Raw genomic sequence first — 22112 nt, forward strand, 5'->3', positions numbered from 1 at the left:
AAACGTCAACATTGTCTTTGTGCACTACTCTTTCACTGAAACAAACAAGAAAGACTGGAGATCCCCGTTAATGTATAGAAGGTGTCAAGTATCAAGGAGGGAAGCCAGAGCGTCTTACGTCGCACGTCTTTCCAACAGAATTCTTCTTTGCCATCATCAGGTGAACGTGTAGGGATCAGTGAGTAAACCTCAGCTACTGACCTTGATAGACTCGAGAAAGCGGCAGCCATTGCTTTATGTAGTGATACCACTAAGAAATCCCCCACGAACCATGGACCTTGCCGTTGGTGGGGGAGGCTTGCGTGTCTCAGCGATACAGACAGCCGTACCGCAGCCTTTACAGTAGTTGCAGGGGCAACAGTCTGGATTATTGACTGATCTAGCCTTGTAACACTAACCAAATCGGCCTTGCTGTGCTGGTACTGCGAACGGCTGAAATTTTTCCCGAGGGCATGCAGCTTTACTGTGTGGTTAAATGATGGTGGCGTCCTCATGGGTAAAATATTCCGGAGGTAAAATAGTCCCCCATTCGGGTCTCCGGGCGGGGACTACTCAGGAGGACATCGTTATCAGGAGGAAGTAAACTGGCGTTCTGCTGATCGGAGCGTGGAATGTCAGATCCCTTAATCAAGCAGGTAGGTTAGAAAATGTAAAAAGGGAAATGGGTAGATTAAAGTTAGATATAGTGGGAATTAGTGAAGTTCGATGGCAGGAGGAACAAGACTTCTGGTCATGTGAATACAGGGTTACAAAAACAAAATCAAATAGGAGTAATGCAGAAGTAACTTTAATAATGAATAAAAAATAGGAGTGCGGGTAAGCTACTACAAACAGCATAGTGAACGTATTATAGTGACAAGATATGCCAACTAGTTCTGCAGATGAAGAAATTGATGAAATGTATGATGAGACAAAAGAAATTAGTCAGGAAGTGAAGGGAGACGAAAATTTAATAGTCATGGGTGACTGGAATTCGAGAGTAGGAAAAGGGAGAGAAGGAAACATAGCAGGTGAATATGGTAAGACAGAGATTTAGGAACCAGGTATTAAATTGTAAGACATTTCTAGGGGCAGATGTAGACTCTGACCACAATCTATTGGTAATGAATTGTAGATTAAAACTGAAGAAACTGCAAAATGGTGGGAATTTAAGGAGATGGGATCTGGATAAACTGACTGAACAAGAGGTTGCAGAGAGTTTCAAGGAAAGCATTAGGGAACTATTGACAGGAATGGGGGAAAGAAATACAGTAGAAGAAGAATGGGTAGGTTTGAGGGATGAAAGGCAGCAGATGGTCAACTAGGTAACAAGACGAGGGCTAGTAGAAATCCTTGGCTAACAGAAGATTTATGGAATTTAATTGATGAAAGAAGAAAATATAAAAATGCAGTAAATGAAGCAGGCAAAACGAAATACAAACGTCTCAAAAAATGGGATCGACAGGAAGTGTTAAATGGCTAAGCAGGGATGGCTAGAGGACAAATGTAAGGACGTAGAGGCATAACTCACTAGGGGTAAGATAGTTACTGCCTACAGGAAAATTAAAGACACTTTTGGAGAAAATAGAACCACTGGTATGAATATCAAGAACTAGGATGGAAACCCAGTTCGAAGCAAAGAAGAGAATACAGAAAGGAGGAAGGTGTATGTAGAGGGTCTGTACAAGGGTGATGTAGTTGAGGACAATATTATGGAAATGGAAAAGGATGTAGATGAAGATGAAATGGGAGATACGATACTACGTGAAGAGTTTGACAGAGCACTGAAACACCCTAGTCGAAACAAGGCTCCGGGAGTAGACCACATTCCATTAGAACTACTGACAGCCTTGGGATAGCCAGCGCTGACAAAACTCTAGCATCTGGTGAGCAAGATGTATGAAACAGGCGAAATTCCTTCAGATGTCAAGAAGAACATAATATTTCCAATCCCAAAGAAAGTAGGTGTTGACTGATGTGAAAATTACCGAACTATCAGTTAATAAGCCACGGCTGCAAAATTCTAACGCGAATACTTTACAGACGAATGGAAAAACTGGTAGAAGCCGACCTCGGGGAAGATCAGTTTGGATTCGGTAGAAATGTTGGAACATGTGAGGCAATACTGACCCTACGACTTGACTTAGAAGATAGATTAAGGAAAGGCAAATCTACGTTCGTAGCATCTGTAAACTTAGAGGAAGCTTTTGACAATGTTAACTTTAATACCCTCTTTGAAAATCTGAAAGTGTCAGGGGTACAATGCAGGGAGATGGAGGGTATTTACAATTTGTACAGAAACGAGATGGCAGTTATATGAGTCGTGGGACATGAAAGGGAAGGGAGTGAGACAAGGTCGTAGCCTATCCCTGACGTTATTCAATCTGTATATTGAGCAAGTAGTGGAGGAAACAAAAGAATAATACGAAGTAGGTATTAAAATGGGTGGAGTAGAAATAAAAACTTTATGGTTCGCCGATGACATTGTAATTCTGTCGGAGACAGGAAAGGACTTGGAAGAGCAGTTGCACGGAATGGAGAGTTTATTGAAAGGAGGAAATAAGATTACGATCAACAAAGCGAGGATAATTGAATGTAGTCGAATTAAGTAAGGTGACGCTGAGGGAATTAGATTAGGAAATGAGACATTTAAAGTAGTAAATGAATTTTGATATTTGTGGAGCAAAATAACTGAGGATATAAAATGTAGAGTGATAATGGCAAGGAAAGCGTGTCAGAAGAACAGAAATTTGTTAATATTAATTATAGAATTTGCAGGGATCCATTTCTGAAAGTATTTGTATGGAATGTAGCCATGTATGGAAGTGAACAGTGGACGATACATAGTTTATACAAGAAGTGAATAGAAGCTTTCGAAATGTGGTGCTACAGAAGGTTGCTGAAGATTAGATGGGTAGGTCACATAGCTAATGAGCTAATGAATAGAACTAGGGAGAAGGGAAATTTGTGGCACACCTTGACTCGAAGTAGGTATTGGTTGGTAGGACATGTCCAGAGGCATCAAGGGAGCACCAATTTAGTATTGGAGGGCAGCGTGGAGTGTAAAAATAGCAGAAGGAGACCAAGAGATGAATACAGTAAGCAGATTCATTAGGAAGTAGGTTGCAGTAGCTCCTGGGAGATGAAGAAGCTTGGACAGGATACAGACGTATGCAGAACTCCATGAAACCAATGTCGGGACTGAAGACCACAACAACAACAACATCACTTAGAAAACAATTCAGCGAGATACCTGTGTTATAGCACATAAGCACTTTTCATCAAGCCCAGGTGGATAGACCGTGTGACGCACCAGAGTCGTGTTGAACCAGGGCTGTTCCACAGTCGCACACAACACACAAACTACGTATTACTGAAGGAGATAAGTTTCCTAGGTGAGTCTGCGATCATTGTGAATGTAGCCATCTACATTGGCAAATACATATCTTTATTTGTAACGTCATACCGGCTAATGTTACCATGAGACTTAACTTATAAACTGATAGTGTCCACAGGCAGAAAAATTTTCCTCAATGACGACAACATTCTTCAAGTGAGTATAGTACAAAGCACGAGATATCTGGGCCTCAGCTGGTCAGAGATAAACAACTGGGGCGTGAGATAAATTTTGGTGTGATACTACACTCCTGGAAATGGAAGAAAGAACACATTGACACCGGTGTGTCAGACCCACCATACTTGCTCCGGAAACTGCGAGAGGACTGTACAAGCAATGATCACACGCACGGCACAGCGGACACACCAGGAACCGTGGTGTTGGCCGTCGGATGGCGCTAGCTGCGCAGCATTTGTGCACCGCCGCCGTCAGTGTCAGCCAGTTTGCCGTGGCATACGGAGCTCCATCGCAGTCTTTAACACTGGTAGCATGCCGCGACAGCGTGGACGTGAACCGTATGTGCAGTTGACGGACTTTGAGCGAGGGCGTATAGTGGGCATGCGGGAGGCCTGGTGGACGTACCGCCGAATTGCTCAACACGTGGGGCGTGAGATCTCCACAGTACATCGATGTTGCCGCCAGTGGTCGGCGGAAGGTGCACGTGCCCGTCGACCTGGGACCGGACCGCAGCGACGCACGGATGCACGCCAAGACCGTAGGATCCTACGCAGTGCCGTAGGGGACCGCACCGCCACTTCCCCGCAAATTAGGGACACTGTTGCTCCTGGGGTATCGGCGAGGACCATTCGCAACAGTCTCCATGAAGCTGGGCTACGGTCCCGCACATCGTTAGGCCGTCTTCCGCTCACGCCCCAACATCGTGCAGCCCGCCTCCAGTGGTGTCGAGACAGGCGTGAATGGACACGTGTCGTCTTCAGCGATGAGAGTCGCTTCTGCCTTGGTGCCAATGATGGTCGTATGCGTGTTTGGCGCCGTGCAGGTGAGCGCCACAATCAGGACTGCATACGACCGAGGCACACAGGGCCAACACCCGGCATCATGGTGTGGGGAGCGATCTCCTACACTGGCCGTACACCTCTGGTGATCGTCGAGGGGACACTGAGTAGTGCACGGTACATCCAAACCGTCATCGAACCCATCGTTCTACCATTCCTAGACCGGCAAGGGAACTTGCTGTTCCAACAGGACAATGCACGTCCGCATGTATCCCGTGCCACCCAACGTGCTCTAGAAGGTGTAAGTCAACTACCCTGGCCAGCAAGATCTCCGGATCTGTCCCCCATTGAGCATGTTTGGGACTGGATGAAGCGTCGTCTCACGCGGTCTGCACGTCCAGCACGAACGCTGGTCCAACTGAGGTGCCAGGTGGAAATGGCATGGCAAGCCGTTCCACAGGACTACATCCAGCATCTCTACGATCGTCTCTATGGGAGAATAGCAGCCTGCATTGCTGCGAAAGGTGGATATACACTGTACTAGTGCCGATATTGTGCATGCTCTGTTGCCTGTGTCTATGTGCCTGTGGTTCTGTCAGTGTGATCATGTGATGTATCTGACCCCAGGAATGTGTCAATAAAGTTTCCCCTTCCTGGGACAATGAATTCACGGTGTTCTTATTTCAATTTCCAGGAGTGTAGTAAGGAGAGCTGGTCAGCTGCTGGTTGTAATGACTGGGCGGACGACTTAGCAGCAGAGGCTGTCGCCCCTAGTACAGTGGCGCGCTCCACGTGTGCCCACAGGATGCGCAGCAGCAGCAGCCGCCCCCCGAGGGCGCGGGGCCCCCGCCGGCGCCGCTGCCGCCGCCCCCACCGCCCCCGGCCAGCCCCAGTGCCGACCCCAGCGCGGACGAGGAAAGCGACCCGGTGTGGCGCGCTGCGCGCTTCCTACGCACCTACTACCGCGAGCTGGCGGCGCAGGAGCCATCGCGGGCGCCGCCGCCGCCGTGGGCGCCGCAGCTGCCGGCTGGCGCGCTGCACGCCGCCGCCTTCGAGCCCGCGCTGCAGCTGGCGCCGCTGCGGCCCGGAGAACCCGAGCCGCGAGACCGCATCCGCGCCGACCAGCTGCTCGCGCCGCTCAGGGTACGTGTGCGTCTCCTCTCTGGCGGCATCGTTTCTCACCCACGTCCGGCGTGCTCCGGACCCTCGCAATAGTACTTATTCGCTGTAACTAATACAGAACGAAAGAACTGATAGGAAACTGCGAGACGGAATGAAGAAGACGGTTCCGTTACTCGTCACAGATGATGTCGTAGTTGTAGCCGACCTCTGACACGTTAAGGACAGGATTCGTACCACACATCTTGATCAGTGTAGGGAAATAGTGAAAACTTTATTGAGGATGACGGGATCGTAATTTTAGCTGCCATCCTCAATAATACGAATCCATTTACTTTTCAATTCACGACCTTGCTCGGTACTAAACTCAGGTTGGTAGCTACCAATGGTAAGGTTCTCGATTCATGTCCCCTCTAAAAGTGAGGATCAACTATCAAACCTGTCAAATAACAGATACTCCGGCGAGTAACAATTATTGAACGAGAATAAACCTAAGATGGATGAAACCATTGAGGTGCAGCAGGAACGAGAATACTGATAAACTTGTCCTAAGAATTAGAAAGCCAGGTGGTAGATACCGTGAAGGATATCTGGTATCTCGGAAAGAAATTAATGCGTGACAAACGAAGCAATAACATGAGAATCCAACCAGAACATACAAAGAAAGCATTTGTCGCCAACCTAAGTCTATCAGTGCCAAAGATAACAGTGTTAGGGGTGTAGGTATAGACATTGTGACAACTCAAACCTTAATTTATACCAATTCCAATGTGTTAGTTCTTTCTTGTCTCTTCCTATATCTTCCCAGGAACGCATCAAGTAATTTACACTACTGGCAATTAAAATTGCTACACCAAGAAGAAATGCACATGATAAACGGGTATTCTACTGACAGATATATTATACTAGTACTGACATGTGATTACATTTTCAAACAGTTTTATTACATAGATCCTGAGAAATCAGTGCCCACAACAACCACCTCTGTCCGTAATAACGCCCTTGATACGCCTGGGCATTGAGTCAGAAAGAGCTTGGATGGGGTGTACAGGTACAGCTGCCCATGCAGCTTCAACACGATACCATAGTTCATCAAGAGTAGTGACTGGCCTATTGTGACGAGCCAGTTGCTCGGCCACCATTGACCAGACGTTTTCAATTGGTGAGAGATCTGGAGAATGTGCATTCCAGCAGTCGAACACTTTCTGTACCCAGAAAGGCCCGTACAGTACCTGCAACATGCGGTCGTGCATAATCCTGCTGAAATGTAGCGTTTCGCAGGGATCCAATGAAGGGCAGAGCCACGGGTCGTAACACATGTGAAATGTAACGTCCGCTGTTCAAAGTGCCGTCAATGCGCACAAGAGGTGACGAGACGTGTAACGAATGACACCCCATACCATCACGCCGGGTGATAGCACGTAAGCACTCTTCATCAAGCCCAGGTGCCTAGACCGTGTGACGCACCAGAATCGTGTTGAACCACGGCTGTTCCACAGTCGCACACAACACACGAACTGCGTATTACTGACGATCCATAGTAGCACACAACACACGAACTGCGTATTACTGACAAATACACGCTAACAATGTGCGTTCACAGCGATGTCGCCAAACACGGATGCTACCATCATGATGCTGTAATCAGAACCTGGATTCATCCGAAAGAATGACGTTTTGCCATTCGTGCTCCCAGGTTCGTCGTTGAGTACACCATCGCAGGTTCTCCTGTCTGTGATGCAACGTCAAGGGAAACCGCAGCCGTGGTCTCCGAGCTGAGAGTCCATGCTGTTGCAAACGTCGTCGTACTGTTCGTACAGATGGTTGTTGTCTTGCAAACGTCCCCACCTGTTGACTCAGGGATCGAGACGTGGCTGCACGATCCGTTACAGCCATTCGGATAAGATGCCTGTCATCTCGACTGCTAGTTATACGAGGCCGTTGGGACCCAACACGGCGTTCCGTATTACCCTCCTGAACCCACCGATTCCATATTCTGCAAACAGTCATTAGATCTCGACCAACGCGAGTACCAATGTCGCGATACGATAAACCGCAATCGCGATAGGCTACAATCCGACCTTTATCAAAGTCGGAAACGTGATGGTACGCATTTCTCCTCCTTACACGAGGCATCACAACAACGTTTCATCAGGCAACACTGGTCAACTGGTGTTTTGTATGAGAAATCGGTTGGAAACTTTCCTCATGTCAGCACGTTGTAGGTGCTACCGCCGGCGGCAACCCTATGTGAATGCTCTGAAAAGCTAATCATTTGCATATCACAGCATCTTCTTCCTGTCGGTTAAATTTCGCGTCTGTACCACATCATCTTCGTGGTGTAGCAATTTTAATGGCCAATAATGTACTATCGGCAAGCCGTAACTGCACCGCGAAGTCATCTGTGGCTGTCAGTATAGGCTATGCAGTGAGGTGAAAACATGTCTGGCATTGGATGCCTGCCACTCGGCTGCGATAGAACATCTCCAGCCACAAATATGTCTGGCAGGGGCTGGCAGCCACTCACCTATGGTCAGTTAGCTCTGGACATACTGCTCAAGGCGTCCGCTCTGTGAGGTACAAACACGTCTGTTCCTGGCTGTCTGTCAACCAGCTCTGCCACATCGCTCGAGGGTTGCGCTCAGTGAAGTAAAAAGATGTCTGACAATCACTTCTTGCCATTTGGCTAGTATCAGCCAGGTCCATCCGCACAGGTCGAGGACGGGGGCAGTGACGGACGAACGTGTCTGGCAGTGGATGGTTGCTGCTCAGCTAGAGTGGGCAAGCTCTGGCCACATTGCTCGAAGCATGGTTGTATGTTACAAACGTGCCTAGCAGTGGAATCGTGTCACTCTTCAGGGGCTGGCCAGTTCCATTGTTCGAGACATAGGCTCAGTGAGACGCAAACATGTCTGGCAGTCATTGTCTCCTACAGGACCTAGGTGAAGGTGAGCCAGTTTTGACCACATTGCTCGAGACATGGGCTTAATGTGGGCCAAACATGCCTGGCAGTGCCTTCCTGCTACTAGCTCCAGCCACACTGTTCAGTATATGGGTTCAGTAAGATGTAAACAGATCGAAAGTGGCTGCCTGTAACTCAGCTAGGATCAGCCAGCTCCAGACACATTGCTTGAGACACTAGCTCAGTGAGGTTTAAATATGTCCAACAGTGTCTACCTGCCAGACTAGGGCTAGCCACGTATGACCACACTGCTGTGGATGTGGGCTCAGTGAGGTACAAACATATCTGCCACTTGTATAAGGTCAGCGAGCTCCGACCACATTGCTCGAGTTGTGGGATCTGTGAGGTACAAACATCTCTGCTAGTGGCTGCTTGCCACTCGACAAGGTTAAGCCAGCTCTGGCCACACTATTTGAATCGCGAGCTCAGTGAGGTATAGAGATGTCTGGCACTGGCCACCTGCCACTTAGGTAGTGTGAGCCAGCGCCAGCTGCACTGCTCGATATGTGTGTGCATGTTCAGATGTTTCTGCATCAGAGCTCATAGCCCCACTCCCTGAAATTTACAGGTATTAGGTGAACTGTGTGTGCCAACGCCCTCCAGCGACCTACCAAGACCTCACTGCATTCATGTCATGACGCATCGCCGCTGTTATCCGTGCCAAAGGTGGACATACCGGCTGTTAGGTAGATGGTCATAACGTTTTAGTTGATCAGTGTAGAAACATCGACTGAACCCATTTTTGTCTCAGAAGATAAAAATTCTCAAAGAGTATATAACTGACAAAATAGAAAGATCAGATTTACGTTTCCGTCAGGTTATTCTTGGCATCCCACAGCATCTTGTGTCCTCTTACGAACTCATGGTATGAGTGGTGGTTGTGTTCGAATAATGCTGTTGTTACAGCGCACAACCTTGGTGCCACAAAGGCTAGAGACTGCACAGGAGAATAACAGTTATTTCTCAAGCTTGTTTTTCTTTTTTCTTTCTTCTATTCCACAAATAAAAGAGCTGTATGTAATTTGGTGTTAATGGTAAAACTGAGAACCCACATGTGAAAGCAAAACGAAAATCGCATAAAGTTTATTTCTTATTTCAAAAAATATTGTTTATGAATGACTGGTTAAGAAATAACTTTATTACTTTACACTTAGTTACACATGCTCTTGTATTAAGATTAACAATGAAAATTTATTAAGCTAGTACGTAAAAAGTATGTTTTGCAGTTACGTTGTGTAAGTTCGATTTCCTTTTAAAACCTGTTATTCAGTGTTAAGTCCAATTTTATGAGTTGGAAACTTATGGTGATACTAAGATTCAATCTGAGGTCCACATTGATTCTCTATCTCTAGTTTTATTATTTTATTCCTTAATTTATTTTATTTTACTTTTTTTGTAAATTATTTATGATAGTCTTCCGTTAGTCTGACGTCGTCTCAACTAGATCGTTAGAAATTTCAGTTTAATAAACTGGTGTAGAGCATTGAAGGAACATTCAATTTCTTGCCACAATAACTATCTGTCTTAAGGAATGTGGCACTGAAATCATACATGGTAGAAATTGCTGTTATTTTACTAGAAACAAACTGTTCAGTTATTGATTATTCCCGACACTTGATCACTTCTCGCTTGAGTCCTTCTAATATTTACGTTGTTGGTTCTGCCTCACGATTCGATACCAGTTTTATTTTCCATTCAGGAGACTAGTTAGAATCAGAAACTTCCAGGATGAGAAGAAAGGAACCATAACCGACTTTTCAGTTTTGTAGCCACATATGAGAGATATACGCTCAATAATTTGATTTCTATAATGTTTTGAAATAACGCTTAAATCCAAATGATGTGCTTTCGCTTCTCAAGTGACACGGAGACTCCAGAAATGATTTCTCTTCCCATCCTCAGAATTAAAATTCATCACGAACATAAAACATTTTCAAGTAATAAATAGCTCCCACCATTCACGTTGCACCTTGCTTACACCCTGGAATAAGGAAAAATGACATGCTGTTTCTGTAAGAGAGAGCGCAGTTAATTCGAAGCCTTCAAAATAATCGTCACAAGGCTGCTGTTCTTTAAAAGTATCTCAGACACAACCGAGGATTCGAGATATATTGTTTTGATCCAAGTTGTCTTCAAGTTTACAATTCTCAGTTCCAGTCTCGAATTTACCAACATCGATACTAGGCGAGCAAGTAGTAGGAAATTTTTCTAGATTTTTATGGTCTCACCAGAGTTTCTATGCTTCTAAGAACGGTTTCATGTATCTGATGCCCATAAGAGGTCATATTTTCCAGAAACGTTTCTTACAAAAACTAAAACACCTCTAAAAGAGCGCCTATTTCATGCTGTTGAGTGAAAAGCTAATGCTTCCAGATAGTACTGTGAAACCTCCTTTAAAGAGAGTTTCAGAAACATCTTTTGCCAGGTCTTATTGGATATTTCATTTCTTTTCAAATACATTTTTGTGTAAGATATATATGTTATAGGCCCATAAATATTTCATTCTTGGTTTCTAACGGCACTCGTGCCTTTTCCCGGGAGGGAGGGGGGGGGGGGGGGCGCTTACGGGCGCACAACGTCGAGGTCATCAGGCCTTTTTCAGGGGAAGCCAGCCTCGCTTATAAGCTCTGTTTCTCCGATAATTACCTACTTAAATTTGGCCTTCGTTTCTTTTGACCGATGACTGAACAAGACCTGGCTTTCTTTCTCAGTAGCAGTAATCTTCAAAGCATTGGAACGTGTCACAGCCTGAAGATTTTGCGAAAAGACACGTTTCATTACGTCTTTGAACTTCCGACTATCTTTCAGCATATTACTACGGTTGCCTCGAAGGTTCTGAAGGAGTTCCTCAGTTCCTGTGTTGGAATTTGTGCTTTTCTTCAAAAAATCATTACTTTTCCCACAGTTAACGTGGCACTTCTACACATAGTTAATTTATATACCTGAAAATTGTAAATGAAAACCATTAACGTTTCCTGGCCTATAGTAAATTACTTTCGGTTTCTTCATGCAGGTAACGCCTGAGAAAATACATCCTATTTCACATGTAAACTGAAGACATTGCTCATAATGCAGCTCCTCCTCTCCCTCGAAAATAGCACAGTGGTGATTAGGGTTGTCGGTCTAAAAGAATGGCGTCTTAGCTCTGTCTTGGGGTCAATTCTGCGTTACACAAATGTTACGTGTGAAATGATAACCTATTCGGTTAAAAAATTGAATTAAGTAACTTGTTTACGTTAGGCAGAATTAAGTAACTTTTTTACGTTAGGCAACGATTGAATTTACCCTGCAAAAGTAATACTTGGGTAAAACTGATGTTTTTTTCTATATTTCACGTTTTTGAAGATTATTTTATTGAGCTCAGATTTTTATCAGTTCATTACTGATTGGAATAGAACCATATTGAGAAGCTGTGCAAGAAAAATTATGATTTTTTAAATTGTGGCATATAAGAGACATCAATTTGGGCTGGTATTAAGAGAGGAACGTTAATCACTTTGTATTTGTATTTATGACTTGTGTATTTATGACTACCACGCAGTAGGGAAACATGAGATTTTGATATGAAGTAATAAAAGGGATTCATAAGCAAATTATGGCTATTGATAAATCCAGGTGTCAGTCCAGTATGCCTATCACACAGACAGGTTGATTGCAGATCCACAGCCGACCCCTTCTGACCAACACACAGCTATGACTGACACCGAAGTGGAACCAGCTTTCATTGGGAAACAGACAGATGTCAAGCCTGCCGTCGAATGAGCTATGAGTTGACACCACTGAAGTGGAGTGCATGCTACAGGGCTTCTTGCTGGGAGCTGTCCCTGAAGTAGCCTATTTGTAACAGTTTGTTTGCGTCACTGTGGTGCCAACCGCTGTCAAATTGGTGCTGCAGATGCAGGACGATACACCAGACCCATACACCGAACACAACAGTCTTCCCTCTCAGTAGTCTCACATGCTTGTCCAAAGGCGTCTTCTTGCGATCGTACATACCCGTGACCATCGCTGTCAACAAAAACCCTATTACACCGTCCCATCCAAACTACAGTGAAGAGTCAAAGAAACTGGTACACATGCTTCATATCGTGTAGGGTATCCGCGAGAACACAGAAGTGCCGCAGCACGACATGGCATGAACTCGACTAATGTCTGAAGTGGACCTGCAGGAATCTGACACAATGTCTCCCGCAGGGCTGTCCATAAATCGGTAAGAGTATAAAGGGGTGAAGATCTCTTGTGGAGAGCAGGTTGCAAGGCATCCCAGATATGCTGGATAATGTTCATGTCTGGGGAGTCTGGTGGGCAGCGGAAGTGTTTACACTCAGAAGAGCGTTCCTGGAGCCACTCTGTAGCAATTCTGGACGCGTGGGGTGTCGCCTTGTCCTGGTGGAATTGCCCAAGTCCGTCGGGATGCACAATGGACATGAATGGATGCAGGTGATCAGACAGAATGCTTAGGTATGTGTCACCTGTCAGAGTCGTAACCACAAGTATCAGGTGTCCAATATCATTCCAACTGTAGACACTCCACACCATTACAGAGCCTCCACCAGTTTGAACAGTCCCCTGACGAGAGGATGTATCCATTGATTCGTGAGGTTGTCTCCATACACATACACGTTCATCAGCTCGATAGAATTTGAAACGTGGCTTGTCCGACCAGGCAACGCCTTTCCAGTCAGCAACAGTCCAATATCGGCGTTGACGGGCCCAGGTGAGGCGTAGAGCTTTGTGCCGTGCAGTCGTCAAAGGTACACGAGTGGGCCTTTGGCTCCGGAAGCCCACCTGGACGATGCTTCGTTGAGTGGTTCGCACGCTGGCACTAGTCGACGGCCCATCACTGAAATCCGCAGCAGTTTGCGGAAGGTTTGGACTTCTGTGACGTTGAACGATTCCCTTGTCGTCGTTGGTCCGCTTGTTGCAGAATCTTTTTCCGGAGATTTGACGTTTTACTGGGTCCCTCATATTCACGGTGCAGTCGTGAAATGGTCGTACGGGAAAACCCCCACTTCATCGCTGACTCGGAGATGCTGTGTCGTTCGTGCACCGACTATAACACCACGTTGAAACACTCTTAAATCTTGATAACCTGCCACTGTAGCAGCAGCAACCGATCTAACAACTGCGCCAGACACTTGTTGTCTTATATTGGCGTGCCGACCTCAGCGCCGTATCCTGCCTGTTTACAGATCTCTGTATTTGAATAAGCTTGCCTATACCAGTTTCTTTGGCGCTTCAGTGTAAGTAAGGTGGTAATAATGGCGTCTTGGTCTCCTTAAAGGTATTCTTGACAGACGTCCATTCATCACGTCCAATCTCGAAGGTACTTTGTGTCACGACTGTTACAGCGTGAATTTGAAGTGATCCTGATTTGCATCCTCACAGTGCCGTTACTATCGTCACTCTTATACGACTCGTACGAAATTTCCTGTTCCAGATGTAGAAAGACGCCTGCCAACTTTAGTTTATGTCGCACAATTAACTCATGGTGCTGAGTTTTTTTTTTCGTCAATGCACTTATACAATGCGTCAATAAATGGGCATTTTAAGAAGTGTAGATACATCCAGATATAAAAATAAGAAACATTTAATTTACAGATGATTTCCAAGGTCAGATTCGGATTTCAGGAATTTTACTTAACCCTTTAGTGAGCCGTGGGAAACATGCTTCCCACTACAATGAACTCGCTCCTAGTGCCGTGGGATTCACAGTTCCCACCTCTGTACGGTGCTGCCACCTAGTGAACAGTATAGGGTACTACTTCCAATCGGAAGTTCCTGCCGTTTTTGCTGTACCTTCGTGCAGAGGCATTGTGTAGCTGAGTGTTGCTCTGTAGAGGAGCCTTTCAGTGCTGTTTGCGTGACATTTTGTGATTTTTTTCCTCAAAGCTATAGTATAAGGTAAATACGATTTGCCCATATTTATGAAGGAAAACTTACAATTGGAACGAGGAGAATTCCAGTTTGAAACAAAAGGATTCATTTCTGCAGTAAAATGGATGGATAACCGTCCCGTCACTTTCCTCTCCTCAATTCATGACCCGTAAGAAACAGCCAGAGTGAAAAGGAAAAACAAGGATGGTACTAATACAGAGATTTCTTGTCCCGAAGTTGTGGCAGAATACAACAAAATAATGGGTGGTGTCGATAAGTTTGATCAATTACGAGAAAGGTATGCTATTGGCAGACGTTCTGTAAAATGTTGACACAGAATATTTGATTTCCTGGTGAACGTTCCTGCAGTGAACAGTTTTATCCTGTGGAAAATAAGTAAAAGAGAAAGTGGACACCACGATCAGCTCACAGACAGGATCCATCTAGTCAGACAATTGGTCGCTGGCTTCTCATCCCAAAAAAGGCGTGGGGTAAAGTACCCGAAGATTTTCGTGATGTGGCTGTAGGGGAGCATCGACTCATTTTACGAGAAACCTACTGGATGTGCCGTCATTGTAGTAGCTGCCGGAAAGAGCACTCGCTGTGTTTGTACATATTGTCAAATACCACTTTGCATAGACCCATGTTTCAGACAATTTCCTGGCAAGTAGTTGTCAACAATCATTGTAACAAGAGAAGTAAATTTATCAAATAAATATGACATATATTGAAATAGTTGTTTTGTCATTTAACTCCAAGGAAAGGCACACACCTTGCTGTGTGACCTCACTTTCACAGTTGGAGCAAATTTGATATTCTATACGATGAATATACCTATCTGTTAACTACTATCTGCTCTCCATTCATTAAAAAAGAACTGCTGAATAATTTTGTCGACGAAAGGGTTAAGTCTAGTTTTAGACGCAGATGTGCCAACTCCAGATACCGCAGTGTGGCAGCCCGAGGTGAGTATTGCGTGTGCTCGCGAAGTTGACGCTGAGGTGCGGCTTGTCGGGCAGACGAGCGACGGCTCGCTGCTGGAGGCGCCGCGCCGGGTGCTGGTGGAGGGGGCGCCGGGCTCGGGCAAGACGGCGCTGGCGCTGCGGCTGCTGCACGGCTGGGCAGCGGGCGGCGTGGGCGGCGGGGGCGGCGACGCGTGGCCGGGGGCGGCGGGCGTGCGCCTCGCGCTGCTCGTGCCGCTGCACGCGCTGCGCCGCGCCGCCCCCGCGGGGTCGGCAGCGCCCGCCGGCCCCGGCTGCTCGCTAGCCCACTACCTCACCAGGGAGCTGCTGCCCAAGGCGGTCAGTACCAACCACTCGCTGCTCTGCTTATTTATTTCACCTCATCACATCTCTTACATCGGACCACTGCTTCGCACATCACAGTTACATCATGACAATACTTTAAATAAGACATTTAAATTACTCTGCTCACTATATGATTAAAATGACTAAGACCTAATAAAGTAAGTACTGGCAGTATTTTTACAGCAGGTGCTATACATACAAATTATGATAAAAGCAATAACAGTAACAGTAAAAAAAATCAAATAATAATGATAAACATGACAAAAATTGGCAGCAGTAATGAAGATTTGTGCAGATGTACATTAGTATCTTGGTGTGTAAAGTAGATGTTTACTAGTATAGCGAGTTTTGGCGAAGGGAGATTTAAAGAGGGGGAAAAAGGGAAGTAATGAGATGAAGTGCATTCTTGTACAGAGGAAGGCATTACTGTTGCTTAAGTAGATACGTCATTAACTGTTTTTTTGGAGCCGGACATGTTTTTAAGTTCTCTAACATAACGAGGGAGGTTATTCCAGAGTCGGGTTCCCGCTACTGTAAAGGACTCGGTGAAGGTGACTGAGCGATGCAGTGGAACAGAGAGGATTTTATTATGATTGGGACGTGTGTTTCTGTCATGTTATTCCGACGTAAGCGTTAAGGACGAGGAGAGATATGAGGGACAGTTTACATTTGTAAGGCAGTAGATGAGACAGAGTGTATGGAAATCTCTGCGTTTGTGTGCACGCAGCCAGGACAATTTTGCATATGCTGGGCAAATGTGATCAATAAGTCGAACGTCACAGATATATGGGACGCAGGCATTCATGACCAGTTCTAGACGTCTCGAATTTTCCTGAGAGAGGCCTTGTAGGATAATATCGCTGTAGTAAATGATTGGGAGTACTAATTTCTTTTCAAATCGAAAGGGAAGAGTTTTTTTATATTTTTGTAGGACATGAAGGGATGCTGATGCTTTTTTGCACACTGCAGTTACGTGCTCTGTCCAATTTAGATTTTCATCTATTATTACTCCCAAACTCTTTGCAGAGGGAGAGAAGTTAATATTTGTTCCACTTAGGATAAGAGATGGGACGGATTCCAAATGTTTTGGGCTAATGAGATTAGAGTGACCAACAAGTGTCGCTTGTGTTTTAGATGGGTTTAGTTTTAGTCCTAGGTCCCGTGCCCATTTTGACAGTTCATCGAGATCAGTATAGAAATTTTCAATAGTTTTCTTAAGACTGCTTGGCTTCGCACTAAGATACAACTGAAGGTCATCAACATAAATATGATATTTGCAAAAAGTCATAACCGATGACACATCATCGACATACAGAGAGAACAGTGTGGTACCTAGTACTGAGCCTTGGTGAACGCCTGACACTATCTGCCGCCATTGTGATTTTATATTCCCGGACAGGACGCGTTGCTGACGAGACGTCATGTATGAGCGATCGTATTGGACAAAATCTGATAAATTTTGCCGAATTTACGTAATGTGATCCTGTGGTAGACCCGATACCTTTACGTCCAATAAACCCATCAGGATAGCTCGAGGTACAAATCTGTAATTATTTCTCTGCTGTAAATCTCTCCCCAGGCTTATTTATGTCTCATATTTTTCACCTTAGCAAATACTTAAAGTATGTTAGAAAAAATAATAATTCATAATTTAAAATTTGTTCTATTACACCTAATTCAAAGAATTAACGTAATTTAATTTAGTTTCTCCAGATGACGCTCCAAATTCTTCTGTTTGTTATTAATTCTAAATGTCACACTTAAGAACTTTTTCGGCCAAGGTGAAGAAGGAGTTTTGAATTGTGATGATTGTTACTGTGCTTAGTACCATGGTCACAGATGTAAACCTAACTTTCGTCAACAGTGAAAACTTTGGAACATAATCTGTAGTGCAGCAGTTCTTCAGGTTCCACGCACGCTTCCACCCGAAGCTGCTCCGGATCGTCTTCAAGTAGCAGTAACACTGACTCCGCTGCAGGCCTCCTCATACTCAGTTCTTCCGACAATACTGTATGTGGTGTCGTACACTGCTGCCCGCCGGAGTGGCTGTGCGGTTCTGGGCGCTACACTCTGCAACCGCGCGACCGCTACGGTCGCAGGTTCGAATCTTGCCTCGGGCATGGATGTGTGTGATGTCCTTAGGGTGGTTAGGTTTAAGTAGTTCTAAGTTCTAGGGGACTGATGACCACAGAAGTTTAGTCCCATAGTGCTCAGAGCCATTTTGAACACTGCAGTTACAGCTACTACAGTTGGCATCTCCCGAGAACGAGACCACAAATTAGAGACAGTCACTGCCAAACGAAACGATGAATGAGAGATATCGGTGAAGACGTTCCCGCAAGAGGTTTCGTATGCCGCTGCTGTTGGCACCAGTCTGCAGCGCCGCTCTGCCCTTTCTGTGACCAATGAAGACAGCAGCGTTAACATAGCCTACATCTGGCAGCGCTTGTGTTATTAATTAGGACTGTGTTTAAAATTAAACCTACAGTAATATGTGGCTGTACTTCGGTACTTTCCAAGCGTAACAAACATTCTAGTACTCAGTGACAGTAACGAACATCCAGAGTGTACCGTTTAACACCACCACCTCCTTTGTTTCCGAAAAGAAAAAAAAAATGTGAAAAATGTAACTGGCCAGGGATGCATCTTTGTCACGGGCTCACGCTGTGGGTAGAAACTCACACTCCATAAAGGTCAACGAACACCACTTTTAACCCTAAGTTAGGTTTCCTTTTAAATGAGACATGTATGTTTTTTTTCAGTTTTTATCGTTCGAAAACATGGAGCATAACTACACACATCAACAAAAAGTTTTGCTTCACTTCGGTTCCTAGATCTCCGGAAGTTGTACAGAAAACTGAAATAGAGATTAACATAAACATCATCTCCGCCCTTTTTACTGCTCATGAAAACCACACACTGCATGTTGTACCACCATACAGTGGGACCTTCAGAGGTGGTGGTCCAGATTGCTGTACACACTAGTAACTCTAATAGCCAGTATCACGTCCTCTTGCATTGATGCATGCCTGTATTCGTCGTGACATACTATCCACAAGTTCATCAAGGCACTGTTGCTCCAGATTGTCCCACTCCTCAACGACGATTCGCCTTAGGTCCCTCAGAGTAGTTGGTGGGTCACCGTCCATAAACAGCCCCTTTTCAATCCATCCCCGGTACGTTCGATAGGGTTTATGTCTGGAGAACATGCTGGTCACTCAATTCGAGCAATTTCGTTATCCTAAAGGAAGTCATTCACAAGATGTGCACAATGGGGGCGCAAATTGCCGTCCACGAAGACGAATGCGTCGCCAATATGCTGCCGATAAGGTTGCACTGTCAGTCGGAGGATGGCATTCACGTGTCGTACAGCCGTTACTGCGTCTTATATGACCACCAGCGGCGTACGTCGACTCCACATAATGCCCCCCAAAACAGCAGGAAACCTCCATCTTGCAGCATTCCTGTACCGTGTGTCTAAGTCGTTCAGCCTAACCGGGTTGCCTCCAAACACGTCTCCGACGATTCTCTGGTTGAAGGCATATGCGACACCCCTCGATGAAGAGAATTTGAACCCAACCCTGAGCGGTCCATTCGACATACTGTTGGGCCCATCTGTACAGCGCTGCATGGTGTCGTGGTTGCAAAGATAGACCTCGCCATGGACGTAGGGAGTGAATTTGCGCATCATGCAGTCTACTACGCACAGTTTGAGTCGTAACACGACGTCCTGTGGCTGCACGAAAACCATTATTTGACATGGTGGCGTTGCTGTCAGGGCTCCTCCGAGCCATAATCCATAGGTAGCGGTCATCCATTGCAGCAGTAGCCCTTGGGTGGCCGGAGCGAGGCATGTCATCGACAGTCCCTGTCTCTCCTTATATTCTCCATTTCCGAACAACATCGCTTTGGTTCACTCCGAGATGCCTGGACACTTCCTGACGGTAACAATGAGCACGCGATCGAACCGCGGTATTGACCGTCTAGGCATGGTTGAACTACAGACAGCACGAGCCGTGCACCTCCTTCCTGGTGGAACGACTGGAACACATCGAATGTCGGACACCCTCCGTCTAATAGCCGCTGCTCGTGCATGTTTGTTTACATCTTTAGGCGGGTTTAGTGACATCTCTGAGCATTCAAAGGGACTGTGTCTGTGATACAATATCCACAGTCTACGTCTATCATCAGGAGTTCTGGGAAGCGGGGTGATGCAAAACCTTTTTTGATGTGTGAACTATCGAAAAGGAAAAACAGTTAATATTTACAAGAAGAGTAATGAGGAAGATATAGGAACCAATCTTAAGAAAAACTGAATGCAATACGAGGAATAATGAGGAAATGCGCAAAACTAACAATAAAATGTGCAAAACCAACAATACTACAGAAGCTGAAGACGAAAAGAATCAACTTCAGGTTCCATGTTTCACTTAGGCCAGAAGAACGACAGCTGAAGAAAGCATTTGAGGCGTAACATTAATGTTAAACTTCACAGAACCTTCGGTTGTGACAGGCAGTAGAGCCATCCACATCTCACGAAAGCACATCGCTAGGGTATCATTACTCAACGGCGGGGATGGCGAGGTGATTACAGAGCTCCAGACACAATGATCCATACTTCGATCATCGTCAGTTATTTTGCTTCCCAAAGAGGAAAACTCGTCTACTGCTTTAAGTGCCTGATTTCCTAATCTAATTCCCTTAGCATCACCAGATTCTCGTTTTGCTTTTGTTGATGTTCATTTTATATCCTCCTTTCAAGACCGTTTCCATTCCGTTCAGTTATTCTTCCAGGTCCTTTGCTGTCTCTGACAGTATTTTACAATGTCGTCGGTGAACCACAAAGCTTTTATTTCTGCTCCGTGGATTTTAATTCGTACTACGAATTTTTCTTTTGTTTCCTTTACTGCTTGTTCAATATCAGATGGAATAACATCTCACTTTCATCCCAACCACTGCTTCCCTTTCATGCCCCTCGACTCTTATAACTGCCATCTGGTTTCTGTACAAATTGTAAATAGCCTTTCGCTGCCTGTATTTTACCCCTGCCACCTTTAGAATTTGAAAGAGAGTACTCCAGTCAACATTGTCAAAAGGTTTCTCTAAGTCTACAAATGCTAGAAACGTAGGTTTGCCTTTTTTAAATCTTTCTTCTAAGATAAGTCGTAAGGTCAGTATTGCCTCACGTGTTCCAGTATTTCTACGGAATCCAAACTGATCTTTCCCGAGGTCGGCTTCTACTAGTTTTTCCATTCGTCTGTAAAGAATTCGTGTTAGTATTTTGCAGCTGTGGCTTATTAAACTGATAGTTCGGTAATTTTCACATCTGTCAACACCTGCTGTCTTTGGGATTGGAATTATTATATTCTTCTTGAAGTCTGAGGGTATTTCGCCTGTTTCATACATCTTGCTCACCAGATGGTAGAGTTTTGTCGGGACTGGCTCTCCCAAGGCCGTCAGTAGTTCCAGTGGAATGTTGTCTACTCCGGGGGTCTTGTTTCGACTCAGGTCTTTCAGTGCTCTGTCAAACTCTTCACTCAGTATTGTATTTCCCATTTCATCTTCATCTACATCCTCTTACATTTCCATAATATTGTCCTCAAGTACATCGCCCTTGTATAGTCCCTCTATATACTCCTTCCACCTTTCTGCTTTCCCTTCTTTTCTTAGAACTGGTTTTCCATATGAGCTCTTGATATTCATACAGGTGGTTCTCTTTTCTCCAAAGGTCTCTTTAATTTTCCTGTAGGCACTATCTATCTTACCCCTAGTGAGATATGACTCTACATCCTTACATTTGTCCTGTAGCCATCAATGTTAAGCCTTTTTGCACTTCCTGTCGATCTCATTTTTGAGACGTTTGTATTACTTTATCCTGCTTCATTTACTGTATTTTTATATTTTCTCCTTTCATCAATTAAATTCAATAACTCTTCTGTTAGCCAAGGATTTCTACTAGCCCTCGACTTTTTACCTACTTGATCCTCTGCTGCCTTCAGTATTTCATCTCTCAAAGCTACCCATTCTTCTTCTACAGTATTTCGTACCCCCGCTGTTGTCAATCGTTCCCTAATGCTCTCTCTGAAACGCTCTACAACCTCTGATTCTTTCAGTTTATCCAGGTCCCATCTCCTTAAATTCCCCACCTTTTAATTAGAAACCTCGTTTTTGTCGTCCTCTCACGACGTAAACAGATTAAAATGTTGAAAAGCCGGCCGCGGTGGTCTAGCGGTTCTAGGCGCTCAGTCCGGAACCGCGCAACTGCTACTGTCGCAGGTTCGAATCCTGCCTCGGGCGTGGATGTGTGTGATGTCCTTAGGTTAGTTAGGTTTAAGTAGTTCTAAGTTTTAGGGGACTGATGACCCCAGATGTTAAGTTCCATAGTGCTCAGAGCCATTGGAACCATTTTTGAAACTGTTGATAACGTTTGTGGAGTCATCAACGAAGATTGTCGACATACCATTGAAGAAATTGTTGAGCTGTCGGGAGCAACCGCAGGTTCAGTGCATCGAGCT

At 45.2% G+C, this 22112-nt stretch overlaps 1 protein-coding gene across 1 annotated transcript in view; it reads left to right on the top strand.

The window, feature by feature from the left end:
• Window positions 1-22112, top strand: part of LOC126266735 (uncharacterized) — a 292392-nt gene that overhangs the window by 151881 nt on the left and 118399 nt on the right. Inside the window, exons 4-5 of the mRNA XM_049971221.1 lie at window positions 5137-5475; window positions 15310-15591. Of these exons, the coding sequence (XP_049827178.1) occupies window positions 5137-5475; window positions 15310-15591 (621 nt within the window). The remainder of the gene's footprint in view (window positions 1-5136; window positions 5476-15309; window positions 15592-22112) is intronic.

Source organism: Schistocerca gregaria, chromosome 4 (assembly GCF_023897955.1).
Source record: "Schistocerca gregaria isolate iqSchGreg1 chromosome 4, iqSchGreg1.2, whole genome shotgun sequence".
In the NCBI taxonomy this organism is placed as follows: domain Eukaryota; kingdom Metazoa; phylum Arthropoda; class Insecta; order Orthoptera; family Acrididae; genus Schistocerca; species Schistocerca gregaria.